Source organism: Stigmatopora argus, chromosome 7 (genome assembly GCF_051989625.1).
Source record: "Stigmatopora argus isolate UIUO_Sarg chromosome 7, RoL_Sarg_1.0, whole genome shotgun sequence".
Classification (NCBI taxonomy): domain Eukaryota; kingdom Metazoa; phylum Chordata; class Actinopteri; order Syngnathiformes; family Syngnathidae; genus Stigmatopora; species Stigmatopora argus.
Window position 1 is genome coordinate 9,024,820 of NC_135393.1, and position 24,714 is coordinate 9,049,533.

General features: G+C 38.2%; 1 protein-coding gene across 4 annotated transcripts in view; it reads right to left on the reverse strand.

The window, feature by feature from the left end:
- rhbdl3 (rhomboid, veinlet-like 3 (Drosophila)) overlaps window positions 1-22,567 on the reverse strand; it is a 34,691-nt gene extending 12,124 nt beyond the window's left edge. The window contains exons 1-3 of one of the 4 annotated variants that reach the window (XM_077606126.1): window positions 22,385-22,567; window positions 21,788-22,011; window positions 385-543 (exon numbers count right to left, since the gene is read on the reverse strand). In XM_077606126.1, the coding sequence (XP_077462252.1) occupies window positions 385-543; window positions 21,788-21,907 (279 nt within the window). In that variant the 5' untranslated portion in view covers window positions 21,908-22,011; window positions 22,385-22,567. Of the gene's footprint in view, window positions 1-384; window positions 544-2,652; window positions 2,785-10,848; window positions 11,177-21,787; window positions 22,291-22,384 lie in introns of those variants that run through there. The other 3 variants (XM_077606125.1, XM_077606128.1, XM_077606127.1) reach the window with 3 other exon arrangements.
- Between the last annotated feature and the right edge of the window lie 2,147 nt (window positions 22,568-24,714).

Below are 24,714 nucleotides of genomic sequence, written 5' to 3' on the forward strand. Positions count from 1 at the left end.
CAAAAATCTGTAACTTGAAATATGAATATAAGTAACTACATGTCTTAGTATTTGTGATTTTGTGCGTTCCAAAACTAAATGAATAGCACATGGTTCAGTTGTATTTAACTTTTACGTACAACACATTTGCATTTAATCATTTAGAGCTGAGAAAGTTCAAATATTATTTAGATACTATTTTTTTATTTGTTGCTGACCCCTTACTCCCCCTTACACACATACAAATTCACTATAAATAAATTTTACTCTGAGTATATTTTAAATGAGCTTCTTTAACTTTGTGTAGATTTTTTTTACCTCCTACTACTTTTACTTGAGTAAAATGTTATCAATGTAACAGTACTTTGAACTGAATAGACCACCCCGCGGTTGTCAATTTCTTACCAGGTTGACGAAGTCTTGGTAGCATATTTTTCCATCCGAGTTTCCATCGGCGAGGGCCAAGAGGACTTCCAGCTTGTGAGGGTCAAGCTCTGAGCCGTGTGTCGCCAACAGGTCCCTGAAGCGTTCGGTACTGATGAAGCCCGAATTGTCAAGGTCATACTATGTAGAAAAACGCACACATACAACAAGTTGGATTAAGTAACCACTTGTGTGTAATTTAAATGCATTTAGGTATGAACATATGAAAAATGGTGGTCTTAAAGGCACCACATATAGCAAAAAAAAGAAAGAAATCAGAGATTGATAGGTTTCATGGGATACTTCTGTTTGGAAAAATTCCACTGTGTTGAAAAGGCAAGTAAATCCTAAAGCAATGGTGACGCAAAATATTTGTGCAGGCATAGAAACAGAAAAAACAGAAAAGATGATTTAAACACAACAAAAAAATATGCTGAAGATGGTTGTTATTCCTGAGAACATTGTGCATCTTTGAACAAAATAGTTCATTTATCTCTTCACCTGGTGATGAGATACTGTAAGAAAAGATAAATTGGTGCAAAACAGTAGTTTTCTGCTTATTTTTGCTCCCTCTTATTGTACACATTAAGACGAACGACAAAAGAAGTTACATTTTTAATCATGCATTCAAATGCGTTTCCCCTGCCAAACAATGGACTCTTATGCAAAAAGTCCTCATTAAATATTATGATAAAAGAATAATGAACCAAGTGTACTGTAAAGGCAACATGATGTTATAATTTAACCTCAAATAGCTTTGTAATCAATGAAGCATGCTGATAGTCAACTGGCTGGTAATAAAGAGAGCAGCTTTTGTTATTACATGAAAAACACATTTTAGCCTTTTTCCCCCAACTGCATTTGAGGATGTGAGGCAAACGTGCCAGTAAATCATTTGTCTAACCACAGATCACTTCCATGTAGGACAATTTTCATCACTCCCAGCTCAAAACACTAATTCAGAATCAGTCGTTCAAGAGCAATAAATAAAGCAAGAAGAAAAAGAGTCAGCAGGGCAACAGGCAGCAACTCCATGTCGCTTGGCGAGCAGCCATTTTCTACTCCCTGTGGACTGACTGAAATAATGAACTTCAATGCAACAGCTGACACACTGCCTAGATTGCTTTGTGAGTGGCGTACTCACACAAATACTCATTGATTTCGGAGCTGATCAATGTTTACACCTATGTCTTTTGAGTGCTACTGTCTGTTTTGCCACTTTTAAATGATAAATACGGTAACACAGGGAATTGGGGGTAAAAAAAACAAGAACCAGGAGCATAACACGTTGCAATTTGCTTGAACAACTCTTAAATAAAGAGAAAGAGAAAGAGACTTCAACATGCTGTCTTATCGATAATGGCTGTTTTAGAAGCCACAAAAACTTTATCTCAGATTATCCAACCATATAAGTAGATAATGCAACATTATCAAAGGCAGTTATTATTTGTCCTTTAACAGTAAGGATCCTATGTAATCACATTTTAGTTGTAGAAACAGATGTTTATTCTATTAGACTGTTCTGCCTCCAGTTGGCAAAAGCAGGCACATTAGATAAAATTGGATTGCAGCTGTCAATCATGATTCTGTATTTAATTTACTACATCATATTCTATTAATTTTTATTATAGGTTTTTAAAACTACAATATCAGAGTCTTTTTTATACTAAAAACAATTGTTCTTGTTATTTTGGGGGAGTGTCTGGAACAGATTAGTTCCATTCCCTTTCATTAATTTGGGAAAGAAGATTTTAGATGACTGTCACGTACATGGTCACGAAAGAAATTGAATTGAAATCCCAAGGCATTAATGCACATTATATCGTATCTTCTTTCCCTAGGGTTGGGGGTTAGGGTTAAGGTTAACCCTGATGTGACACCAGGTAGTACAACAAACGCATTGATATTGCATTATGAATGTGTAAACACTGCTGTTACCATCTAAAACTCCCCAAAAATATCCCACTCGGCAAGGACACTTGTACCAGACATGAGGGTAACCGTCAAAACATTGAGCATCTGGTGCAAATGAGGCTGAATGTACGTATTCTCACCGTGATATTTTTTTTTTCCAATTATGATTACACTCGCATGCAAAGTACACTGGCACAGAACAGAGCAGCATCTATTGCTTACAAGTACTTTCATATGCAGACATAATCACCCCCCCCCCACCCCCCCCCCACACACACACACACTTTCTTGATGTAAAAGTAGAAGTTAAGCTTCATGCCACAAAAGAGAACCAACCTTCTGTTGCATCAAATCACCCAATTTCTGCTGCAGGCATTTTCTCATGATGAAATAAAAATCTCTACAGGAAGTAATGCCGCCACCAAGACAATACGCATGTGATTGTCGTATTGTTTACCAGACTGTACGGGGTCATTTTCAACCAGACTCAAAGGATTACAGTTCAATCCAAGACCCTCACACAATACACCTCCCCCATTAGCACATTCATTTCCATTAAACCCCCAACACTCCCCACCTAGAGCTGCCATTTGTTTGCATTATTTTTTTCACGAGTCCAGATAAGTGGGACATTGCTATGTTTGTTTGCTTCACATAACGTCACAGTATCCTGCAATTAAGAATTAAATATATGACAACTTTGGTATTTGTGTGAAAGTAACATTAACGCAAAGGTGGTTGATTTTTTTAAAGTCCTGATTTGTTGCTTTCCATTCGAATTTTGTGGGATCTCTGCAGAAAACCAAACTCACCTACAGTATTTTCACTAAAGCATAACCGCTACCCCAAAAATGATCCCTAGCATTCTTCTGATAAATTCACAGAATTATTACTTTTGGTATAAGATTGGTAAGCACTTTTGCACTGTACACTGACATTTAATTATCTGATGGCAAGGTAGGGTTAGTGTCTTGGCAATATTTGATGAATAAATCTCTTTATTTGTCTAAATCATTGAATATATACTAAAATGCCTCACAAATATACAATTCACATTAAAATGTTAGAATATATCACCATATATTATAATAATAAACAGTAATAATTATCAATTTATGATAACTAACTGTATAATATAAATGAAAATGATGAATGGGCTTGAGTTCAGTATCGACACATGCTCACCAGAGAATCAAATTCACAACATCCACAAATATTCTGCTACCGCAAAAAAATAAAAAATAAAATAAAATCACGAGGACAACCCTTTGATCTAAATCCTAACCGAACTAAAATTTGGTAATGCTTCTGATCTTTAACGCTGTAATCTAGCTGTGGAAACTCTATGTGAAAGTGCTTATTATTGCTCTCGCATGACTGTCAAAGTCACCATCTTTCGCAGCCGGCAAAACAATTAAATTTGGCTCTTATCTATTCTCCTGTGTCACTCCTTGGTGCAAACACCCATACATTATTTACGACTTGAACCTCAAAGTTCCTTATAAGCAGTTCACTTTTATCCGTATTGACATTCAGAGTGAGAGTTAAAAGAAAGACTAACAGAAAATTAAGATAATTAAACATCATGGCTCTTTCTCAATGAAAATTGATGCTAGCCTAGTGCTAATAAACAGTGTAACATAGATTGGTGACAAATTGGTTTATAGCAGTACATTAGCTTGGGTTTGTTTGCACTAACAGAATTCTTTTCAAATAAGCTTTGAGTTCAGGGCATTTTAATGTTTTGTGAAACAGAATAACAACTATTTGTCATTTACAATTGAAGACTTGGAAAACATTATTTCAGATTAAAACAAGTATATATAAATATGCATGGACTTAATGTGCAAAACATCCATAACCGTAATAAGCATTTATGTTGAGAACATTTATGCAGCCTAGGGAATGAAACTGCAGTGAGGCGAAGCAGGGAGCATTGGGGGTCTTTCAGGGGTTTGCATAGTGAAAACAATTCTGGGTATTGTGCATTTTTATTGTCAAAAACATGAATATTAAGGGCTTGCCTAAAGCTGGAAGAAATGCCTGGCTTTGTAATACATTTATAATACAGAAAGTTTAGAAAAAAAATAAGATAGAAATTATAATAAAGTCTCCTGACTGTCAAACAGATTATTGACGCAGTAGAACTAAGAACGGAAGAAAAAAAAATCATATGATACAGTTCCAACTTTTAACATTTGGGAAGTATTGGTAATGGAATCTTGAACATACTGACAAGGAGGTTGGAGAAAAAAAGTCTCTTTAACATGTACTGTATTTTGGTCGAGTGTTTTACAGCTGCAAGTTATAACTTTTAGATGAAATGGCGAATAAGAGGAGAAAATAACATTACTATTTTTTAATTAAAATTGCGGAATAGTCACAAATAACCTTGTATATCGATGATTATAACATGTCAAAAAAAAATCCCAATATAAATTATCAGGTTGATTTATTTTAAATCCACACTGGAATATGAAGCGCATGGTTTCAAATGGGCGAAAAAAAGTAACAACTTGTCTGAAATATTTTATATTAAATGTATATTTTATATATTTATTTTCACCGGGATCATTTGCTGCCAACCCTTCCAGTCAAAATGCATTGAACATAACTCGCTTTCAATGGCAGACAAAATGTTCAGTGATCTGGCCCTTTCTTTAGTTCTAATAATAAAACAGAGCCCTTGAGCACAAACATTTTGCCCACCCCATCTCTGGCCTAACACACCTTGGAGGGTGCTAAAACCAGTAGTCTTATTATTACAGCAATTGTTCCATTGCTGACAACACGCGCGCCAAAGACAAAAAAAAATGCAAGTCCTGGATACTTTGATCAGATTGGACAGGACACGTACTGGGAATGACTTCCATCTTGCTTGTGTGACATGACAAGTGCAACGGATATAGCATAGAGTAAAGCAACGGCCTGTAGCATCGCTTATGATTCGAAATCCCACATGTTCCAGTACTAACATCACCCTCGGGGTTGATGCAGAATGGCAGGCGTGACTGCGGCTAATCACCGTGGCAACTGGTGTGACAAAACAGTGTGTGCTACTAATGTACAGTGTGAGTAAAAAGATTTGCATGTTTTGAATTGGGGTTTCCAATATATATATATATATATATATATATATATATATATATATATATATATATATATATATATATATATATATATATATATATATATATATATATATATATATATATATATATATATATATATATATACACATACATATATATACACATACATGTATTAGGAATGCTTCTACATGTGAAATTTTCAGGTTACAAAAGTTACTGTTCCAAGATACAAATACAAGATCCAAGTTACAAAATTTACATCACAATAATTTCAAATGTATTTTGAAATGATTGTAGTAGCTTTGCGTTCTGCTTGACAACCAGTTTTAAAAGGGTTGTTTTGGGGTTTTTTTTTTAGTCAAGTGTGGTACAAGCAACTTTGTTTTTCATTACCCTCACTGTTCTAAGATAGAGAGTTTAATCCCAGCTTTGGACCTTCCTGTGTAAAATAGTTAATTAGTGTAATATAGGAAATTGTTACACCACAAACATTGCAGATATAATCCTCCATTTTTTTTCTGTGCAACCAAGCAGTACAAGAGGTCAGCAAGGGGAAAGAAAACAAGTCTGAGGTAGAAAGAGTTGTGTAAAGAAAGTAGAGGTAATGAATCATGAAGGAAAATGCACAGTAGAAGACGGCTAATCATGTACTAATTGGACCCAGAAAAAAAGTGAGCAGGTACAAGGGAGATACATTGCCCTTCTCATGTTAAACACTCATTTCAGACCATCCACATAACACTGGTGGGGTTCTATGTGATACTAGCTGAGGTGCTATTTCTGTCTCTCACACGCATACACAAAGACACACAGCCTTTTGTCACCTTATCTGTCGCAGCTGAGAGGGTATAATATTAGCGCTGTTGCCTGTCGTTCGGCCAGGGACACCGTGTGGGTCTGAGGGCTTATCGTCAGCCTCACGAGCAGACTTGGCCTCATTTAGCAGACTAGTTCGAGTTGAATGGAGACGACAGTTTGTCGGCAGGCGGGGGTCTGATTGGGAGGGGTGGAAGTGTCACTCATTCTGATGGGTGGCTGACATTGGCTCAAATGAACACGAGCAAGTAGGTGAGACCGCAAAGATGTTAGGATTCAGGGGTGGTGATGGATCAGGGCATGTTTTCTGTGCCAGTATGGCAAAATTCAGGTGTAATTTTTGTTACTTAATACGGTGTGTAAGTAAACAGACAAAATATTGTCTTTATTATACTGTGTGAGAATACTCAAACATAAACCCACCTTATGCATAAATATGTGAATGGCTGGTGGTGTGTGGTTATTGGACTAAAAGGTGTTTACGTTATGCATAAGCCAATGGACAGACTGCTAATGGATGTCTACAGATTTCTACTGAATTCTAGATGCGTGCAATGCATGCAAAATTAGAGAACCTTCGTGTGCAAGTAAACTATGAACGGACTGACTGTTATTTACGGAATGAACATGAGAATGAGCAAACAGATGTTTTCATAATGTGAATGTGAATGGCTCGGAAGGTGGTTGTGATATGTGCATATGAATAGCAGTGACGGTCCGTGCATTTCCTAGTGACGCCTTCAGCAAAAACTATTTTATGGCTATAAAACCTCTACTGCAGCTATAGCTGCGACACATAAAAAAAAATCAATAATAACCTTATTATTTAGCAATATAGCCATATTTTACTCACCAAAAATCATTTTTAACTGTACACAATATCCATCCTCCTTTCTTTCTTCCTTCTTTTCTATCGCCATCGAAGCTAATGCTGAAAGTCGAGCCTGTCAGGTCATATTTCTGGCATAAGTTTTTATTCGATTTAGTGCTGAAAATGTCCGTTCTCGGTTGTGACAGGCTTGCTTGCTTTGGAGTTGTCCGACCTTTCTTAATGATGTCCAGCCTTTTTTTCTTGAAAAGTCCGCCTTGAAAATGGCTTTAACTCAACACAACAATATATTTGCTTATGCAGCTTGCTCCAGATACAGTTTGGTAGCTCTGGTAGTCCACTCTATCACTAGCCAATCATAGTTGGTGAAAGCAATGGCGTATCACTGCGCCTGCGAGAAGGCAATGACGTATCCCTACGCCTGCGAGAAGGCATTGTGGTGTTGCCAACTCGAAATCTGATTGGTTAAAGCAACCGTCTTATCGACGCTTGTTTAATGCAGCAAAGCCTGCAGAACTGATTGTGAAGGCCTTGAGGCAGATTTCTGACTGTGGCAACAAATAATGGCTGAAATGTTATTGTTAAGATGCTTAAATATGAAAACACACATCTGGAAGCAGTGCAACCAGGGGGAAAAGCAATGAAAGGAAACTAACAGACAATTTGGAATTAATTAATAAGTATACATGGACAAAATATAATTAACATCAGTCTGTGATTCAGATATTTCTTAGGCCAGCAGAGAAGGCCTTGAAGGCCCTGACGGCACACCACTGATGAATAGGCTGGCAGATGTTGACATTGTGAATATGTGTACACACCAATTGCAAAAGAGTCACTGACATATCCAGTATTTTCTATGTTCGGACTACATGGTTGGACAGACAGGTTTTAACATTATAATGCTGTCTCACACCAGCAATAAGCTGAGGACGGATAGAGTGAAAAAAAAGAGAAGCCGCATTTGAGTACAAGTTGCAGGTCCAGCCAAACTATGAAAAACGTGCGATTTAAAGTCCCAAAAATACGATAAATAAACGGCCAAATGCATAATTTCTGTGTATGTTCAAGATGAGCAATAGTAGCCCCTATGGTCACATCTTGAACATGCAAACTCGTTTCGGTTTACGTTAGCTTTTTCAAGAATACAATGGCTTTAACGAGTTTAAAAAAAGAAAAGATTAAATTCAAATGGTTGAATTTGGTGTTTCCTCCATTTGAATAACATTTTCAGGGTCTCTGTGGAATTTTCCATACACTTCAAGCTGAATAGACCACCTGCTGTAATTCTGAATCTTGTATAAGACACTTGTTACTTTGTTTAATATTGATAATAAAATGACCACCAACGCAGTGTGGGTTTGACTTAAAAGCTCCTGGCTCAAACTGGCACTGGTACAAACTTGCAAGCCAGTGGCTGGCTTCATTGTTCTCCAACACAGAAAGGATTCAGAGTAATCCTTACAAAAGAAGTATTGTTTAGGCGAGAAGGTCAAGATGCAGGAATGCTCGACGATATGAAATTGTTATTCTGTTTCAGTCCTCCGAAGATGGGAAGCCACGACAAGAGAGATGGGACAAGCAGGCATAGCTTCACATCATTAATTACAATGGCATCATCTATCTCACTGCCGAGAACACTCAAGAAAAGGTCAAGCCTTTGGAGTCACACAAAAAGCCGCTCGCCATTCACATCACGGTCAATCCCCTTTAGCTGGCCTGGCCAGTGCTATGACCATGCATAGGTCACATGACTAATATGTCGACCAGACTTCTAATAGCTCTGAAAATGTCATAATCATGCCAGTAAATGTCAGTATTTAAACATCAAGAGGATGTAAAAGTAAAGGCCCAGACACAGCGATAGAAAAGTAAACAAATGAGGAATGAAGCAGGCTTTAAAAGGTGGATATGGCAAAGCTCAGTTACATTGCTTTTTTTTAAAAAAATATTTCTATTCATTTTATATCATGTTCTTTGGTCATGATCATAGTCACGGCAGGAATCCCATGCGAGTGGCAAAAAACTCTGCTCGGGCTACATAAAATATGTTATTAATTCCCTATAATATGTTACAGAGCAATGATGTGTAATACAAATTAGTAAAGCAAATGTTGATACTAAGCATATAATGTTTTCGTAGACATAAAAAACACCTTAATATTATGGTTAGGTATTTACTTTACATTTACTTTGGAGGCAATGTATACTGGAGATTTGAGATTCTATACAAAGACTGTCAAGGGAGATTTATGTAATCAAAACAGAATAACTCTAATCAAATGAACAATGTATAAAAACGAAGCATGCCTTCTTGTGCCTCTCGAGAAAATTACTCAGATAATATCATCACCCGAAAATGTGGCATTTCTGCATTGTGCTAATCCTTAAACTTAATGAGTACGAACGAGTGTTATCGTGGTTGCCTCAAAGCACTAACTAAGATTTTTTCCCCAAGTTATTCAGGGTTAACTTGAGGAATTAGCTGGATTTGGAATCATTTTGTATACAAGGATGCAGAACATTAAGAAGTTAATCTTTTATTCTAGGTTAACAACATTTTTACAAGGTGTGCTTTAATAGACAGACTGACAATTTCTGCTCTACCGTGTTTGCTACTCAAACCTAAAAAGCATTGCAATTAGGGTCATACTCAGACATTAGTGACAGATTATGATTGACAGTGTCTCTCTGAGGATTTAAATCAACCAGTCACCTCTCTCCTTTGACAGCTCACGCCTGCATGCACATACAGTACATTCATACATACTATACAGCACACATGCACCCACCCACACAGCCTTCTGAGGCCATTACACACATGCACCATTTCTTCATAAAATGGTCTGTAACCAAGCAACCGCCTTGCCTCCAACCAGCATATGTGCACCTTTGCACTTGACACATTCGTTACTTAAAAATGTGTGGCTGGAGTTTCAGACAGGGAGTCATTATATTAAATCCCTACCCTCGTATGCATACATTAAGAATCAAGTGAGTTTCACAAGTGTCTGAAAAGTCCTGATTGAAGGTAATGTCATTCACACCACTGCTGTTCATTTCCCTGGCATTTATAGTGCTTCATGCTCTTGTGACGGAATCATAAAGTGCTCATTATAAATGCTTTTTAGAGAACTAACAATAATCCCTGTGATAGAATCGGCTACATAATATACTGAAAAAGGGCTACATCAATGGACGCATATTCGTTAAAGTCACCATGGTGATGGAAAAAATATAACTGATGAAAACACTTTGGAAATCATAACTATTTTTTCTTTAACTTATTATTGAAAAACTTTTGGCTTTTGAATAAAAACATTAGTAGCAATAAGCAATTCATAAAACCTTGCACATAGTTAGGCCTGTGGCGATAGCAAATATTGATTAATATATTGTCTAAAAAATGATTGACAATATGTGTAGTCCTTCACATTTTTCAGTACCAAAGACAATTGTGCTCAGGTTCAAAAAGGCTTGATGAGCACTCCTAATGTTGTGGTATAGAGAAGATATAACTCATTTGTTGGTTATAACAGTGATCTGTTAAAGAAGAGTAATCAGAAATATAAACTTGTGATAAACAATGCCAAATAAATTTCCAGTGCAAAGCAATCCCTCAATTTTTGAGTGCCCAACATTTTTTTTTAAGTGAAGAACTTTAGTTCAGTATATTTTTTTTCCTCACGTTACAAGTCAAAATTAGAGTTACCCAAGTGTGCTTCAGATATGCTGCCACTCAAACATGCAGAAGCCGTAAATCAGCCACAAACAAATGTAAATGAAAACACTCACAAGGAGCCCTGAGAAGATGCTCACACTGAGTTAACCATGTGATGCACAGCTAATCGGGCAGACTTCGTGTCAGTGACGTCACTCAATAGGCCATAGGAATGCGGTTAAAACGGCTGGGAGGGTGTCGGAGGCGTGAGAGTGAGGAGTGGAGCCCCTTGGGGTGTCTCAAGTAGTGAAAAAGGGGTCGCGGCCAAGCTAGGATGAGCCCCTCTCAGCAGGCACTTTGGCATATGTTCTCATACTATAAAACACTTAACCTCTTTCTGCTGCTTGGTTAAGCATTCACGCCGAAGAGGAGACTTGTATGCCAACGTGACATAAACACGACTAGGCGTACAAATATCCCTCAGAGGATAGACAAGGTTTTGCAATAAAATTCACAAGGATACAGAAACAAAGCGCTGCTGAAGTGACCGTGTCATTCAGGAAAAGGGCACGCTCAGGTCAGCACAAAGAAAGATGCACATGGCCAACTCATTCCCAAAACCTCACATTTACAAGCGAGGTGAGAACCCCTCATTACTGTCGGACCGAACCTTCCATCAAACACTTTGGCTGGCGTTATAAAAGAAGGGGAACAAAAAGCAGCTAGAAACATTTGTTTAACGAGCCATTCTCTGGCTGTAGTCCTCTCTCATTCATTTGCCTCTTTCTCCTCCAGGTCTGCCCTGAGGTCAAACACACTCCCCCCCTACACACACACACACACACACACCTGCCCTTTCCTCACTTCACAGTCAAAACCCAGAACCAATGACGGCAGCAGCTCTATTCAGCCCTTCAGATTTATGGTCTCCAATAGCTGGCAAATAGACGTGCGAATGCCTGGTCCTCCATTTGCTTGCAGGGTAAAGAAAAATGGCAGGAAGGAATCCAAATGGGGAGGTAGCACTGTTGAGTTGTTGAGATCATTTTCAAGTTGCCTGGAGGGTCGGCCTGCCTGCCAATCCCAAAGAAAAAGTCTTGGAGGGTTGAATAGACGTGGATGTTTGGATTGGCCAACGGGCACTGACTGATCCTCTGTGCTGCAAATGGCGCAACCCTTCTTAGGTACCCGTTGAAAAGACAACCCACATCCCATAATCCTTGGAGGTCAATAGTCCGCATGCTTACCTAATGTACTTTTTGAAAGGCATCCTTTCAAATTATGGCATGTTTGTGAAACAGAACACCCATAAAAGATTTGATAAGGCATCAAGTCCTGCAGTCTTGCAAGGACTATATATTTTTGTCAAGTGGAAACACTCCTTTTTAAATTGAGTCAGTTTAAATTTTCTCAGTACTTAGATCACAAATAACAATTGGGGATGGGGGGTTGGGGGTACTGTTTCTACGCCTCACAGTGAAATGGCAGATTTTTGCTCAAATGGTTGAGATTTTTTTTCACCATTAAAAAAGGTAAATATAATTAGTTGGGTTTTGGAAATATTAGTGCAACTCCCCAGAATGTTTGTAAGAATACCATTGAAACAAATTTGTCATACTAGACCTAGGCATGTAATAAAGAAAGTCTTGGGATTGACACATTGCACATAACAGGGAAATTTACAAGCAATTTTGTAAAGAACTGACATACGTATAAATTGTGCGCTCAAAGCACACTTTTGGGAACAATTGAAGGTATGATTTTTTATGTGCAGCATTTTATATGATTGGTTAGCATAAATGGGAATAATAGAACCAAAATCCCTTTTGGGGGTTATGAACTTTGGATCACAGTTTTTAAAAGGTAAAAAAAAAAATCACATACTGTAGCAGGTAAGGTTGCAAAACCATACTGTATTTTGTGGGTCCTAGCAGTATAGCTACCTCAGCACTTTAACAATGCTGTCAGATTTTGGCAGCCGTGTCCTGTAAGATGATACACGAACGGAAAACAAAAGGTCAGGCCACTATGACTAAGCACTGTCACTAACCTTGTATGTGCTGAGACTGCGGGGACACCATCAACAGCAGTTAATTCAAGCTACTGTCTTCTGTGTGCCATCTAATGAGGCGAAAACACCAGGTTTAAAATGCAGACTTGGTGGTGATCAAGATCTGTGTCAAATTATCATTGATCACATGTATCGTGCTAAATTGAACAGTGGCCTTAATTACAAATATGGGGAAATGGGACATTGTGATTTCCTAGGGGGTATTGCCCTAATGATCATTTAAACGGACAGATACCTGGTATAAGAGAAAATATGTTCATGAAAGTATTTACAGTATGCTTACTTAACACAAAGTATTACCACATTTTAGCGCAGTCATTTTGTGATGACAGTTATACCCACACACATTGCAAACACTGCTAGACTTTAACACAGGTCCATGGGACAATGAGTATGATTGATGTCACAAAAACGATCAGGGAAACTTGCATTTGATTGGCTTGATGGTATTAAAACAATTTCTGCTCGCATGTCGGGCAGCCTTTACCTGGAATTAACGACTATAATTTACGTTTTTCTCCATTAATACCGAGATTTTTTTCTTACCATGCAAATGATATAGTTATAGTATATGTTATATACATTAGTTTTCCATTTAGAAATGGAAATTCTTTCAAAAACTTTGAAAATGAAAGATGTTTCCGAGTATTTTAAATAATTATTAATAATTGAGGAAAAAAAAAATGAAACATGTCACATGTACTATATACTACCGGTAAACATTTAGGGCATATTTTCAAGTGACTGAGAAATGGCTGTCTAAATAGCAATGTCTCATGTTGAAGAATTTTTTTCTATACTGGAATGAATTAAATTTTCACTTTTTCTGAAGTGAAACAAACTGGTGTCATGTTCCTATTCACTTTTCGATTTCCATCCCTTGTCTTAACTTTACTCCAAACATGCAAAAGGAATTCAAGCATCAGACGTTGGTCTTTGTCAAAATTATGAAACTATGTTGCTCTTTTCTGACTAGTCAGTCAATTCATGTTAAAACACTTAAATGCCTTTCTGTGGGTTGCCTGATTTATTAAGTGGGTGTTGTGTGCATTTTGCATGCTCAATGTTCTGATTTCATGACAGGTCCAAAATTCCTCCGCCAAAAGAAACAAACAGTGCATTATGTAAAGAAAGAAAGGCTTACACACAAAACGGTCATTATATAAATAGTTACTAGGTCATGAGTTGCTCATGTGAAAGTAGATTGTGTCATTTATGTCGGTAATATCCCTTATTTAAAGGGATTATGTGTGGCCCATAATATGTTAACATAGTTGATTTGCTAGTTTTGGTACACCGCCAGGAAGGCAGTTTACTCAAGGGACGTTTGAAGGACAGATGAGTGTAACAAAGCAATTAGAAAAGTCAATAAATGTTTTAGAGCATATCTGGCATCATAAATCTAAAAATGAAGCGTAAATCATTGCGTGTCCTGTTAACTGTTTCCTTTTGTTTTAGCTGATTGTTAGTGTGCCATTTGTTTCACTAGACTAAAACTTCCACCCTGCAAATTTCATACCAAGAAACATTCCCTAAAGGGCCACTAAAGATGCAGTTCATGTGTGCATATACAAACAAACACGTATTATTGTTTTCATTTCATGTTTTTTTAAAATTTCTTATTCATTTGTGGTGAAAATGTAGTTTTTTACTTTTTATCCAGATATGAATGAGAAGCACAGGATTGTAGAATAAGAATAAACTTAGTTGATATAAGGTAGTATAGGTGGTATAGGTGATTTTGGCGGTATTGTATTTTTCTTTTCTTTGAATGCGTGAGTGTTTGTTGTTTTTAGAGTTAAATACTACAATGCATTCTGTCTTCTATTGTATCATATATTGAGATAAAGTCAAGGGGTTTTCGGGAAGAAACGAATGCAAAGTGTATCTTGCATTGCAATGCATCAGCGTATGTATGAGGTTTTTTTGCTGTGTGTTAATTTATATCTACTGCAGTACCAAGCATGTACTTCTGCAACAATTTATATCAACTGCGGTTTAATAAAATGCTGTGGAAACCATCAACATTGGAATCATTACAAGATTGCCATCTGCCAAAGTAGTCTGGCTGCATTCTACCTAATTTGATTGATTAAATATGTCACAACTGATCCGCAAAATGGAACTTTTTTTTCTTCAATTTAACAATCTGACAATTAAAAGAACTCATGCCTACATGTAATATATCAGGACGCAACTGTGACACGTTTTGCCTTCTCCCTGTCTGGAGTCACAAAATTGAATGAATTGTTTGGCATAGTTTTAACGAAAGATGCCATCCTCACACAAACCACTCGTTTGAACCATAGCTGGGGAACTAGCAAAATCTGGAGGTGTGCAGAAATCCCGAGTTCCAAAAACTGATTTCAGCTAGATGTTAATCGAAACAGAAAGCATCAATTGTTGACGCTACTGTACAAAGCGGAACATTTCAATTTCATGCCACTGACGCTGTGAGTCTCAACTGTGAAGCCAATTAGGGCCTACCCTGCACATTGACTTCTCTCATTTCCTGATGAGCAGAAGTTGAGGCTATTTTTATTGGAGCATAAAAGAAAAACTGCTTTCACACCCTGCCAGGTGGAACTTGGCTTTTCAGTTATGAAATCTACATACTAGACCCCTGAGGAAATACAACAGCGGGGAACGAGCTTAAATTAAATCTTTCAATTATATTGTTTGAGATTCCGCCTCTTCTTATTTTTTATACAGTACAGATGATTCGTAGCATCTCCAAACAAGATATCTGTGATTCTCCTGGTGTCCATCATTCTGGGAATGGTGATTAAGCGGGTCAGCGCAGCGTGACCTCGCCGTCTGGGCACACATCAATGCCAATTAGGAAGAGGAGCTCATCAGCATGCCACAGATATGGATGAAGAAAAAAGTTTTATTTAGGGAGGAATTGCAAAAGTGAAAGTTCTTGGAAAAGCACCGCAGAAGTACATGCTTGATAATGTGGCAATCCAGGTCTCCAGGTGGCGTTAAGTGCATTTAATTTAAAAAAAAAACGGACACAAACAACGACACTTTGACCCCAATGCAAGCGGTACCGCAAGTAGTCCATCCATCCAATTTTAACACCGTTCATCATTGTCAGAGTCACGGGGTGCAAGAGCTTATCCCAGCTGACTTCGGATGAAAGGCAGACTACACCCTAGATTGGTCGCCAGTCAGTCGGAGGGCACACAGAGACAGACAACCATTCGAACACACAATCACACCGCCACCAAGTGGGAATGGACCTTTAGAAGAATTTAATTCAAAAAGCAACTATTCTAGAAAATAGTGTTTAAAACACCAAACAATCTACAATTCAAGCAAAATGTAAATGGGAAAAAATCATAAAGCAGCATCCTGGATCACAAGATAATAGAAAATAATAGTAGCAAATTTTTATTGTATTTTTTTTCTTCATAAAGTGTCTCACTTTGCATATTTGGTGTTCTATGAACATTAGAGCAGTGGCATTTAAGATATTCATCCATGCTCGAAAATTAAATTAACGAAACTGAGAGATTCCTTTAAAAAATGACAAAGTAATTTTTGGATGAGTGGAATGGCTCAGTCTTAACTCAAATGGCTAGACAACAAAGCATATACGTACTATTGATCCATCCACATTACATCCTACTAAGATTTTATGGACTCTCTTTACCACAGACGAGCTTTCTCCTAAGTTTCTTGGATAATAGTGTTACGATCAATCAAAAGCTTTACTTAGTAGTCATGCAAAATAAATAAACCGCATCACTTGTAGTTTATCTCGGTAACCGATTCTTTTCTACATCCCAACAAGTTTTCAGATCAGATTTTCAGATTTTAAGAGAAAAAAAATAGTAATTTCATGGAAAACACAGCCATGTGAAAGTGTTTAACCACTAAGCCTGTGTGGGTGCATGCCTGGGGCATTTCCAACGCTGCATGGTGGCTCATAACACAAAGGCAACGGTCTAACATTTAGCTCTCACTTTCACTCTCGAACACACAGACATATTTGTATTTGTTAAACAATAATACTGACTTCAAGGCTCCACCATGGGGTATCCTGCAAATCTACATTGACACAGGTAACAAAAGAATTGTGGTGGTAGTCCGACCACTTTTGAGTGTGTAATGGCAACTGGTATAAGAAAATTTCCAGTCTAAGAGTAGCGGATGTAATTAAAAAAAGATTGGTCCCCGGGGAGATGACAGAGCCATTTTACATGGTGGTGAGATAAAAAATGTAATACGGTTTATCTGATAAATCCAGGATGTGAGCTATGGTCCATCCTCAAATCCCCAGAAATCCCTATAAAAAAAAATTAACAACACTTGAGTGACAGCAAATAGGCCAGACGTGTAAGGGGCAAACCACAGAGGTCCTGTTTCCTCACGTGATGCAAAATTTACAGGAAAACGTGATAAACCCTTTAACCGTCAAAATTGTCAGAAAATGACGACAAGCAATATTGCTGACTTTAATGAAAAAGAGCTGGAAATATGGTGCATCAGTTAGTTCCTAATTTTGCACCAGAGATGACAGAAATCTGCCACTTACACCTGAGCATCCTTTGGGGACGTGTTTTCATTCAGGTTTTATACTTTCTAGCATTTACAAAGCGGTCGAAGAGATGAGGGAGCAGTGGTTCGAGTAGGAGCGAGAGTGCAACAGAATTAATTCTACCAAGATAAGGAAGAGGAATATTCACCCTCTGATAAAGACGATCAGTCGTCCAGTGAGGCAAAAAGTATTATTTATCGCTTCGGTTCATAGCGATGATTTTCTAATTTGCAGTATGGCTTTATCTTTAAACACAAAAGTTTTATATAAACATGAGTATTTTGTATTTATTTATAAAAAGGTCTATTTTGATTCATTGTAGAATTCAAGGACATTTTTGCTTCAAAATTCTTGAAAGATAATCAAACAGTAAACCCATTCAAAAACCTAAATAAGATTAGAATATTCATGTTTTAAAAACATCCTTTTAATCCTTTCCTAAAGAATATTGACATTACCATGAATGTTAGCTTTTTGACATACAAACAAAAAAAGGTCTTATGTTGGTCTGGTGTTTGCTCAAGCAAGTGTGGGGCATGACATGCACACGTTTGTGATTGAACACTTTAGTACCCCCGCTGCTTCATTTGAACGAGATGTCATGTCAAATTTCACTACGCTTCTTTTCATTTCTTGTATCTGGCATCCCTGGCTAAATGAAGACACATAAAACAGCAACCTGTCTTTCTTAAGAGTTGCTAGCGAGGAGGGTGGTAGCAGGGTCATCCTGCCTCCCCTTGACAAATGAAGCAAATCACTGGGAGACAAAAAGGATGCCACCTTGAATAAAAGAGCGACAGCACATTTGTAACTGACACACCGCCAACCGGGCCTCAACCCTGCCGTTTGGAAGCTTTTTCACACTGACATGCACTCCAAAGAACATAAAAGAAGCTTTCAGATTTCATGTGTGTTTATCGACCATCACCCTACACACAAGGGAACAACCCCCCACCTCACTCAAACCCAGTCTTGCATTTCCTATAATCCCATGTGACCGCATGTCTGACACAAGCCTGGCTCGCCCCTTTAAATCCCATATGTATGCGCACAGACACTACACACAGATACATTCATGCATACAATTCCCTCTAAGAGAAAGTGTGGGGCCCCGGGGCAGGCAGGTGCTGGGGCAGCCGCCCAGAGTGAGACTGTGTGCGGTAATAAGGGTCCGTCCATCTACCGTCTGTCAGCCCAACCTGCTGCTCACATCAGCTGGTCTGTGTTTTCCTTATTGTAATTATTACAAAACAGAACTGAGTGGTGTGTGTGTGTGTGTGTGTGTGTGTGTGTGTGTTCAGGGTCACTGATGATGGCGTAAATGCAAAAATTCACGGCAGTGTCCCAACTAGTCGCAGCAGGAGTTTTCTTGGACAAAAATCCAAGCCCCAGGTTCCACATTTGAGTGAGCTTGCAGGCCTTCAGAAGGATTTAGATGGCGCAGCATGACGTACAATTTTAATCTAAAAATACATTTGACTAATGAGCTTGAACAAAAGAGAAAAAAAAGAGCTGAACAGAAGCAAGAGTGTCCCATCTACACAAGCAAAGACCCAAACTCATTAGAAAGTCTAACTACACTGATTAGCAAACAGGAGTTTTGTGGTAAACAATGAAACATTAAAACCTGGAATCAAGCCAGGTTTATTGGTAAAATGCTTCTCAAAACGGACATTGGAGTTAAAAATACACTCAGCAAATCTTGAAACGTCAACATTCATCAATTCATGAGGATCAAAGTGATACAGAACTTGATATGACTCATACACTAAATAGCTCTTAACCTGGGCACCTTTTACACTACTTCTACACTACACGCAGAAGATGATGAAATAAGTTTAGGATAAATGCTAGTAACATAAGTATGTCGTGGACTCGGACCTCATGTAGTACATCATGGAAATCATTGGTGGTGAATACCACCTCTGAAAAAAATGTGTTTTCGTTCTAGTAGATTAACCCATAGCTAATGACTTTGACTCAACACAAATTTAACCTTGACCAGCTAAAATGTGTTGTTCCAGCCAGATTGTACTGAGATCACACACACAAGATGAAAACAAATGAGGGATGCAAACAACCAGTTGAGCAATCTTGCTGTACACATACCTTGTCAAACAGCCCCTTCCATTTCTAGGAAAAAAAGAGGGAAAAGAGGGAATTTAGATTCAGGATCGGAATACCTGTTTAGAAGGGGTGATAGTATTAAAAATGGTTATCCTAAACATGCTATGTGCACTGGGCTATTATTACCTAATCATTGCGTTCAGTGAGCTGCAGCCAAAGATAATATGAAAGCTTGCGACAAAAACAAGCTGCTCTCATTTCTGCAAGTATTGCCTCCTTCTTTTAAGACTAAATGACATCATTAGTGGGACCTGCAATTGATCTGGAACACAATCAAGTGCTTGAGATCTGCCACCTGATCAGGATCAAACCCCATATGAACTATAACTATGTGAAAGAACTCGAAGTAACACCTAGAATTATGGAGTGTGGTTTACTTCAGTATATTTTACTTTTCCACAGATCTACATTGGGGGAAAAATTGCACCAAATTGTATGGTGTTTTCAAAGTTAATTTGGACTTTTTTTTTAGATTGTTCACATTTGTACCCCAATATACAAGCAGCCTGGTGAGCGAGTGGTTGGCGAGCTGGCCTCAAATATTTTTGCATGGGTTTTCTAAGGGGAACTCCGGTTTCCTCTCCCTTCCCAAAAATATGCACGGTAGACTGGTTGAACATCCTAAATTGTTCCTAGGTACAAGTGTGAGCATGAATGGTTGTCCGTCGCCTTGTGCCCTGCGATTGGCTGGCCATCAATTCAGGGGTCCTCAGTATGTGGAGTTTGCATGTTCTCCTCAAGCTTGCATAGGTTTTCTCCGGATACTCCGGTTTCCTCCCACATCCCAAAAACATGCATGGTAGGCTGGTTGGACACTCTGAATTGTCCCTAGGCATGCGTGTGAACTTGAATGGTTGTCCGTCGCCTTGTGGCCTGCGGTTGGCTGGCCACTGATTCAGTGTGTCCCCCGCCTGGTGCCCATAGTAGGTTACGGCATTCCCCGTGACCCTTATGAGGATCAGCGTTTCAGAAATTGAATGAATGAATGAATAATATAGTGTACACTGTGACTTTAAAACATGCATTACATGATGGTGGTTGCTTTTTCATGTCTTCTCACCTTCCATCAACTTCATGAACACCAACTACCCTCGTGTTTTGCCTCACGACCAATCATCAATTAATCTTCTGGTAGGTAATTCTTCTACCAATATAGTCAACATTTCTCCTCACCATGTCCAAACGATTGACATGAGCTCTGTAATGTTTAATCTTGGAATGGCCCTCCGATAACCTTTTTTTTTCAAATAATTTCAAACCTACTCATTCATAACAAATATTTATAGTCTATGAATCTAATTGAGAAACAGAATCCACAAATTATGTCAAATGCTATACATAGAGTTTGTCACTATTACGAGTTAGTCAGCAGAACAATGTTAAGGTTTTGGAATGAGGCCGCCAGGGCAAATTTAAAGCTCTTTGCATATGATATATAGGTGCTACAAAATCTGAAAGTAACTGAACTGAAAAACCCTGGAGGACTTGCACAGTGAATTAACTATCAACTCACATATGCCATAATTCACTGGAGCCCTCCTTTCTAGCTTGCTTGCTTTATGGTTATGAAACTTAGGATATACAGGATGCATCTTGGCCAGAGTTCAAATACCCTCGATCACAGAACTGTGAAGCTGACGCACTAACTACTCAGTTGCCGGGCCACCAGGAAGAATACAAATTTTAACTAATTCTTCACAAAATGGCCTCAAAACTGCTCAAATTATTATTTCAATCACAATCTCAAACAAATAATTGCTTCTGTCTCGACCGTCTGAGAAAAAAGGGCCTCAAATAATTAAAATTCTGTAAAATTGTGATGTTGCCAACAAAAATCAAGAGAGATACTATGCAATATGCATTTTGCAGGGGATAAGTGACTCATGTTATCTTAATTCATTGGAATTCAGCCTGTAAAGATTATTTTTGTGGGTATAATTCTGCGGCTGAGTACACAGCCGGTGATAAATTCCGTAGTTTATTCAATTGATTTCAGCTGATATCTGGCTGTTCAGTAGCAAATTGTGATTTATTAATGTGATAGGGTCAGTTAAAGATGTTTTGGGCATAATTTCCATTTACTTTTGAAACTTGGAGCACGCATGTTATCAAAATCTAATTAAACCATAACGTTCTAAATATAAAATAGAATTCGATGTGCACCTGACTTATTAAAACTAGTTTAGTACTATTGACAAATATGTTTGTGTGCTACCAAATTCCCACTTCAAATGGATTAGACATCTATCACCGTCAATGGCAGCAATGATTCAAACGAGCGGGTGTCAATATTTTTTTTCGTCCAGATATCAAGTAAACTCATACTCACATCTTCAGTGGCCATGGGGAGGACGTCAGTGCTCTCCAACACTTCTATTTCCTCTCCCTCGGCGTTGGCCGCCACCGCCGGGGAGGAGGTGACCGTCGGCTCCCGGTTGCCTCCCGCCATCCTCTCCGGTCACCAGCAGTATCTCACCGAAGAGTCCGCATGGCTTTCCCCGACTTTTGACTCCTTTTTCGGGGTCAATTTTTTCACCTGACCGCCATCGTCGTCTGGGTAGTTCAAGTGACGAGAAAAAAGATCGTAAAAGAGAGCCACATTCACATCCGCTTGAAGAAAAGTTGATACAGCGTGGACTAAAAGAAAATGACTGATGCCGCGTAAAAAATAAAATAAATAAAATATTCCCGGATAGGCGAGGAAGAAGCAAGTGTCCAAGTTTGGGAAGCAGCCAGGATGCTGCGCAACAGCAACTAGGAATCTAAAAAGGGGGTGGTGGGGGATTGTAATGACATCATCGAATAGTAAGAAAAGCGAATCCGATCGAAGCATTAATTGAGTTGAAAACACCCGTTTTTTTGTTTTTTTAATCCAGGTTGATGCAGAAATTTAGCAATGCTCGCTTTTTCAAGTGCGTCACAATACCTTATACGTCTTTAGCCTTCTTCGGGCGTCTGCTTTCTCCACCTTGTGGAAGTCCCCACTGGCGGTGGTGATGAGAGAGGCGTCTGCCAATCTGCTACACCGGCGTCCTAATCAGCTCCGTCATCACCGGCCGGTTTGCTACAGAAAGCTCCGAAGGGAAACGCGAGGAATATGGAAAGCACTAACCCTCCCATCTCAGCAGCTGGCTGTCACTCACTTGTTATGTGAAGTAAAAATAAAAAAAAATACATATATTTGTTTTAATTAAAAAGCAAAAATTACTCACAGCGCACACCTATATTGAATATAGTATTCCATTTGTCACTCATTTGCTAGGTGAAGTAAAAAAATAAAAATACACACAGCCCTTACTTATATTGAATATATTCCACATTTTCAATTCATTTCTGCATTATTTTTATTAAATGTATCTCTCATCTCATTTTCCTGAACCGCTTTATCCTCACTAGGGTCGTGGGGGGTGCTGGAGCCTGTCCCAGCTGACTTTGGGCCAGAGGCAGGGAGACCCTGAATTGGTGGCCAGCCAATCACAGGGCACAAGGAGACCATTCACGCTTACACTTATACCTAGGGATAGTTTAGATTGTCCAATAAGCCTACCATGCATGTCTTTGGAATGTGGGAGGAAACCGGAGTACCTAGAGAAAACCCACACATGCCCGGGGAGAACATGCAAACTCCAAACAGGTGGACCGACCTGGATTTGAACCCAGATCCCCAGTGTGAGGCTGACGCGCTATCGGCTCAGCCGCCAGGCTGCCCGCCCCTATTAAAACTATTTCTTTTGGAATGGATACATATGTATTATGTATTTTTTGCCTTTCATTTTTTATTTATTTATTTATTGCTATTTTAAAAACATTTTTCCCTAAATGGATTTTTTTATATTGTATGTTAAATGGGGGCACACAACATATTGTCCCATGGGCGGCACATTTGAACACCTGTCCTATATGAATGAACTTTTAAAAAATGGAAAAAAAAGAAAAAAAACGTGCATTTAAGTGTTTACTATTATTTCACAAACTTTCATCAAGGCAAATGTTATATTTTTGCACCTTCCCCTATAAAGTGAATGAGCTATTTTGCCAACATAGATTGGAGCCATGAATAGAAACATTTTTCAATCCAAAGAATTTTCTATCCACTTTTGAAATCCATTATGTGCAATTACTAGTAGACACCATATATGGGAGTGGGGTTTGTTGTCCCATATTTGGGTGTTACACTTGGTATACCTCGGCCACCAGAGGGCAGTGCGGCACAACAGCTATATTGAAATGAACATAATTTTGCCCAGTTAATAATTAACTTATTTTTGCTGTAAATTCACACATTACTGAGAGACAATTACTTGCCATAACATGCCAGCTTTAAACCCACTTTGAAGAAATGTGTTTATCACAAAAAATAATTTGAAAAGAAAATCAACAAAAAAAACTAAAAGCCAGACTTGCACACATTTACATTAGTGCAACATCTTTTTACCTGTGTTATTATATAAGAATCTACAACACGGCAGAGCATCAAGTGGGACATTCCTGTAAGTGCAGTCTATTTTGCACTCTGCAATTCACATACCATCAATAAACTGACTATTATTTTGACTCCTCAGTTTTTTGCTGCATTATAATTATTATTTTTTGCCAGAGCTTGTTTGAAAACACTGAATTCTGGGTGATTATAGGGGTAAATGTTTCATACTCCTTTAACATCATTGCATGATTCAATGTGAAGTATTTCTAACATAAAAAAATTGTCGTGTTAGGTTGTATATTTAATCCTAGAGGTTCAAAGGTAAGGGAGGGGCCTACGGTTGTAAAATCCAGGTGATTTAAGGGGATCTTAAAGTGACCTTCCACCCTCAGGTGTGCCGCAACTAAAAAGTCAGTGGTTGGCCTTGTTCAGACAAGCACCCATCCATTAACTATAAACGTCACTTCCACATAATAATAGTGTGAACATGTTTAGCTTTGTGAGACGAATTAGCATTGCATTTACACCAACAGTGTCTCGCCACATCTAAATTTTTAAAAACCAAAATAGCACCAGTTGTTATGAAATTGCAGCAGTCAGAAAAGGAATGGTTTGAAATACATTGCAACAATACACTGTTGCAAATATACAGTATATTGCTTGAATAGTTTAGCTTGATGAGCACCATAAATGGTAATAAAATGTGTTCAGAAAGCAGATTTTCAAAGGAAAACTTATTTCTGTTAACCTGCAAAATCATTCATGCATTTTCCGTCATTCATCATGCCACCTTGCAACATACGTCATACAAAAAATGTACAAAATGAAAAAAA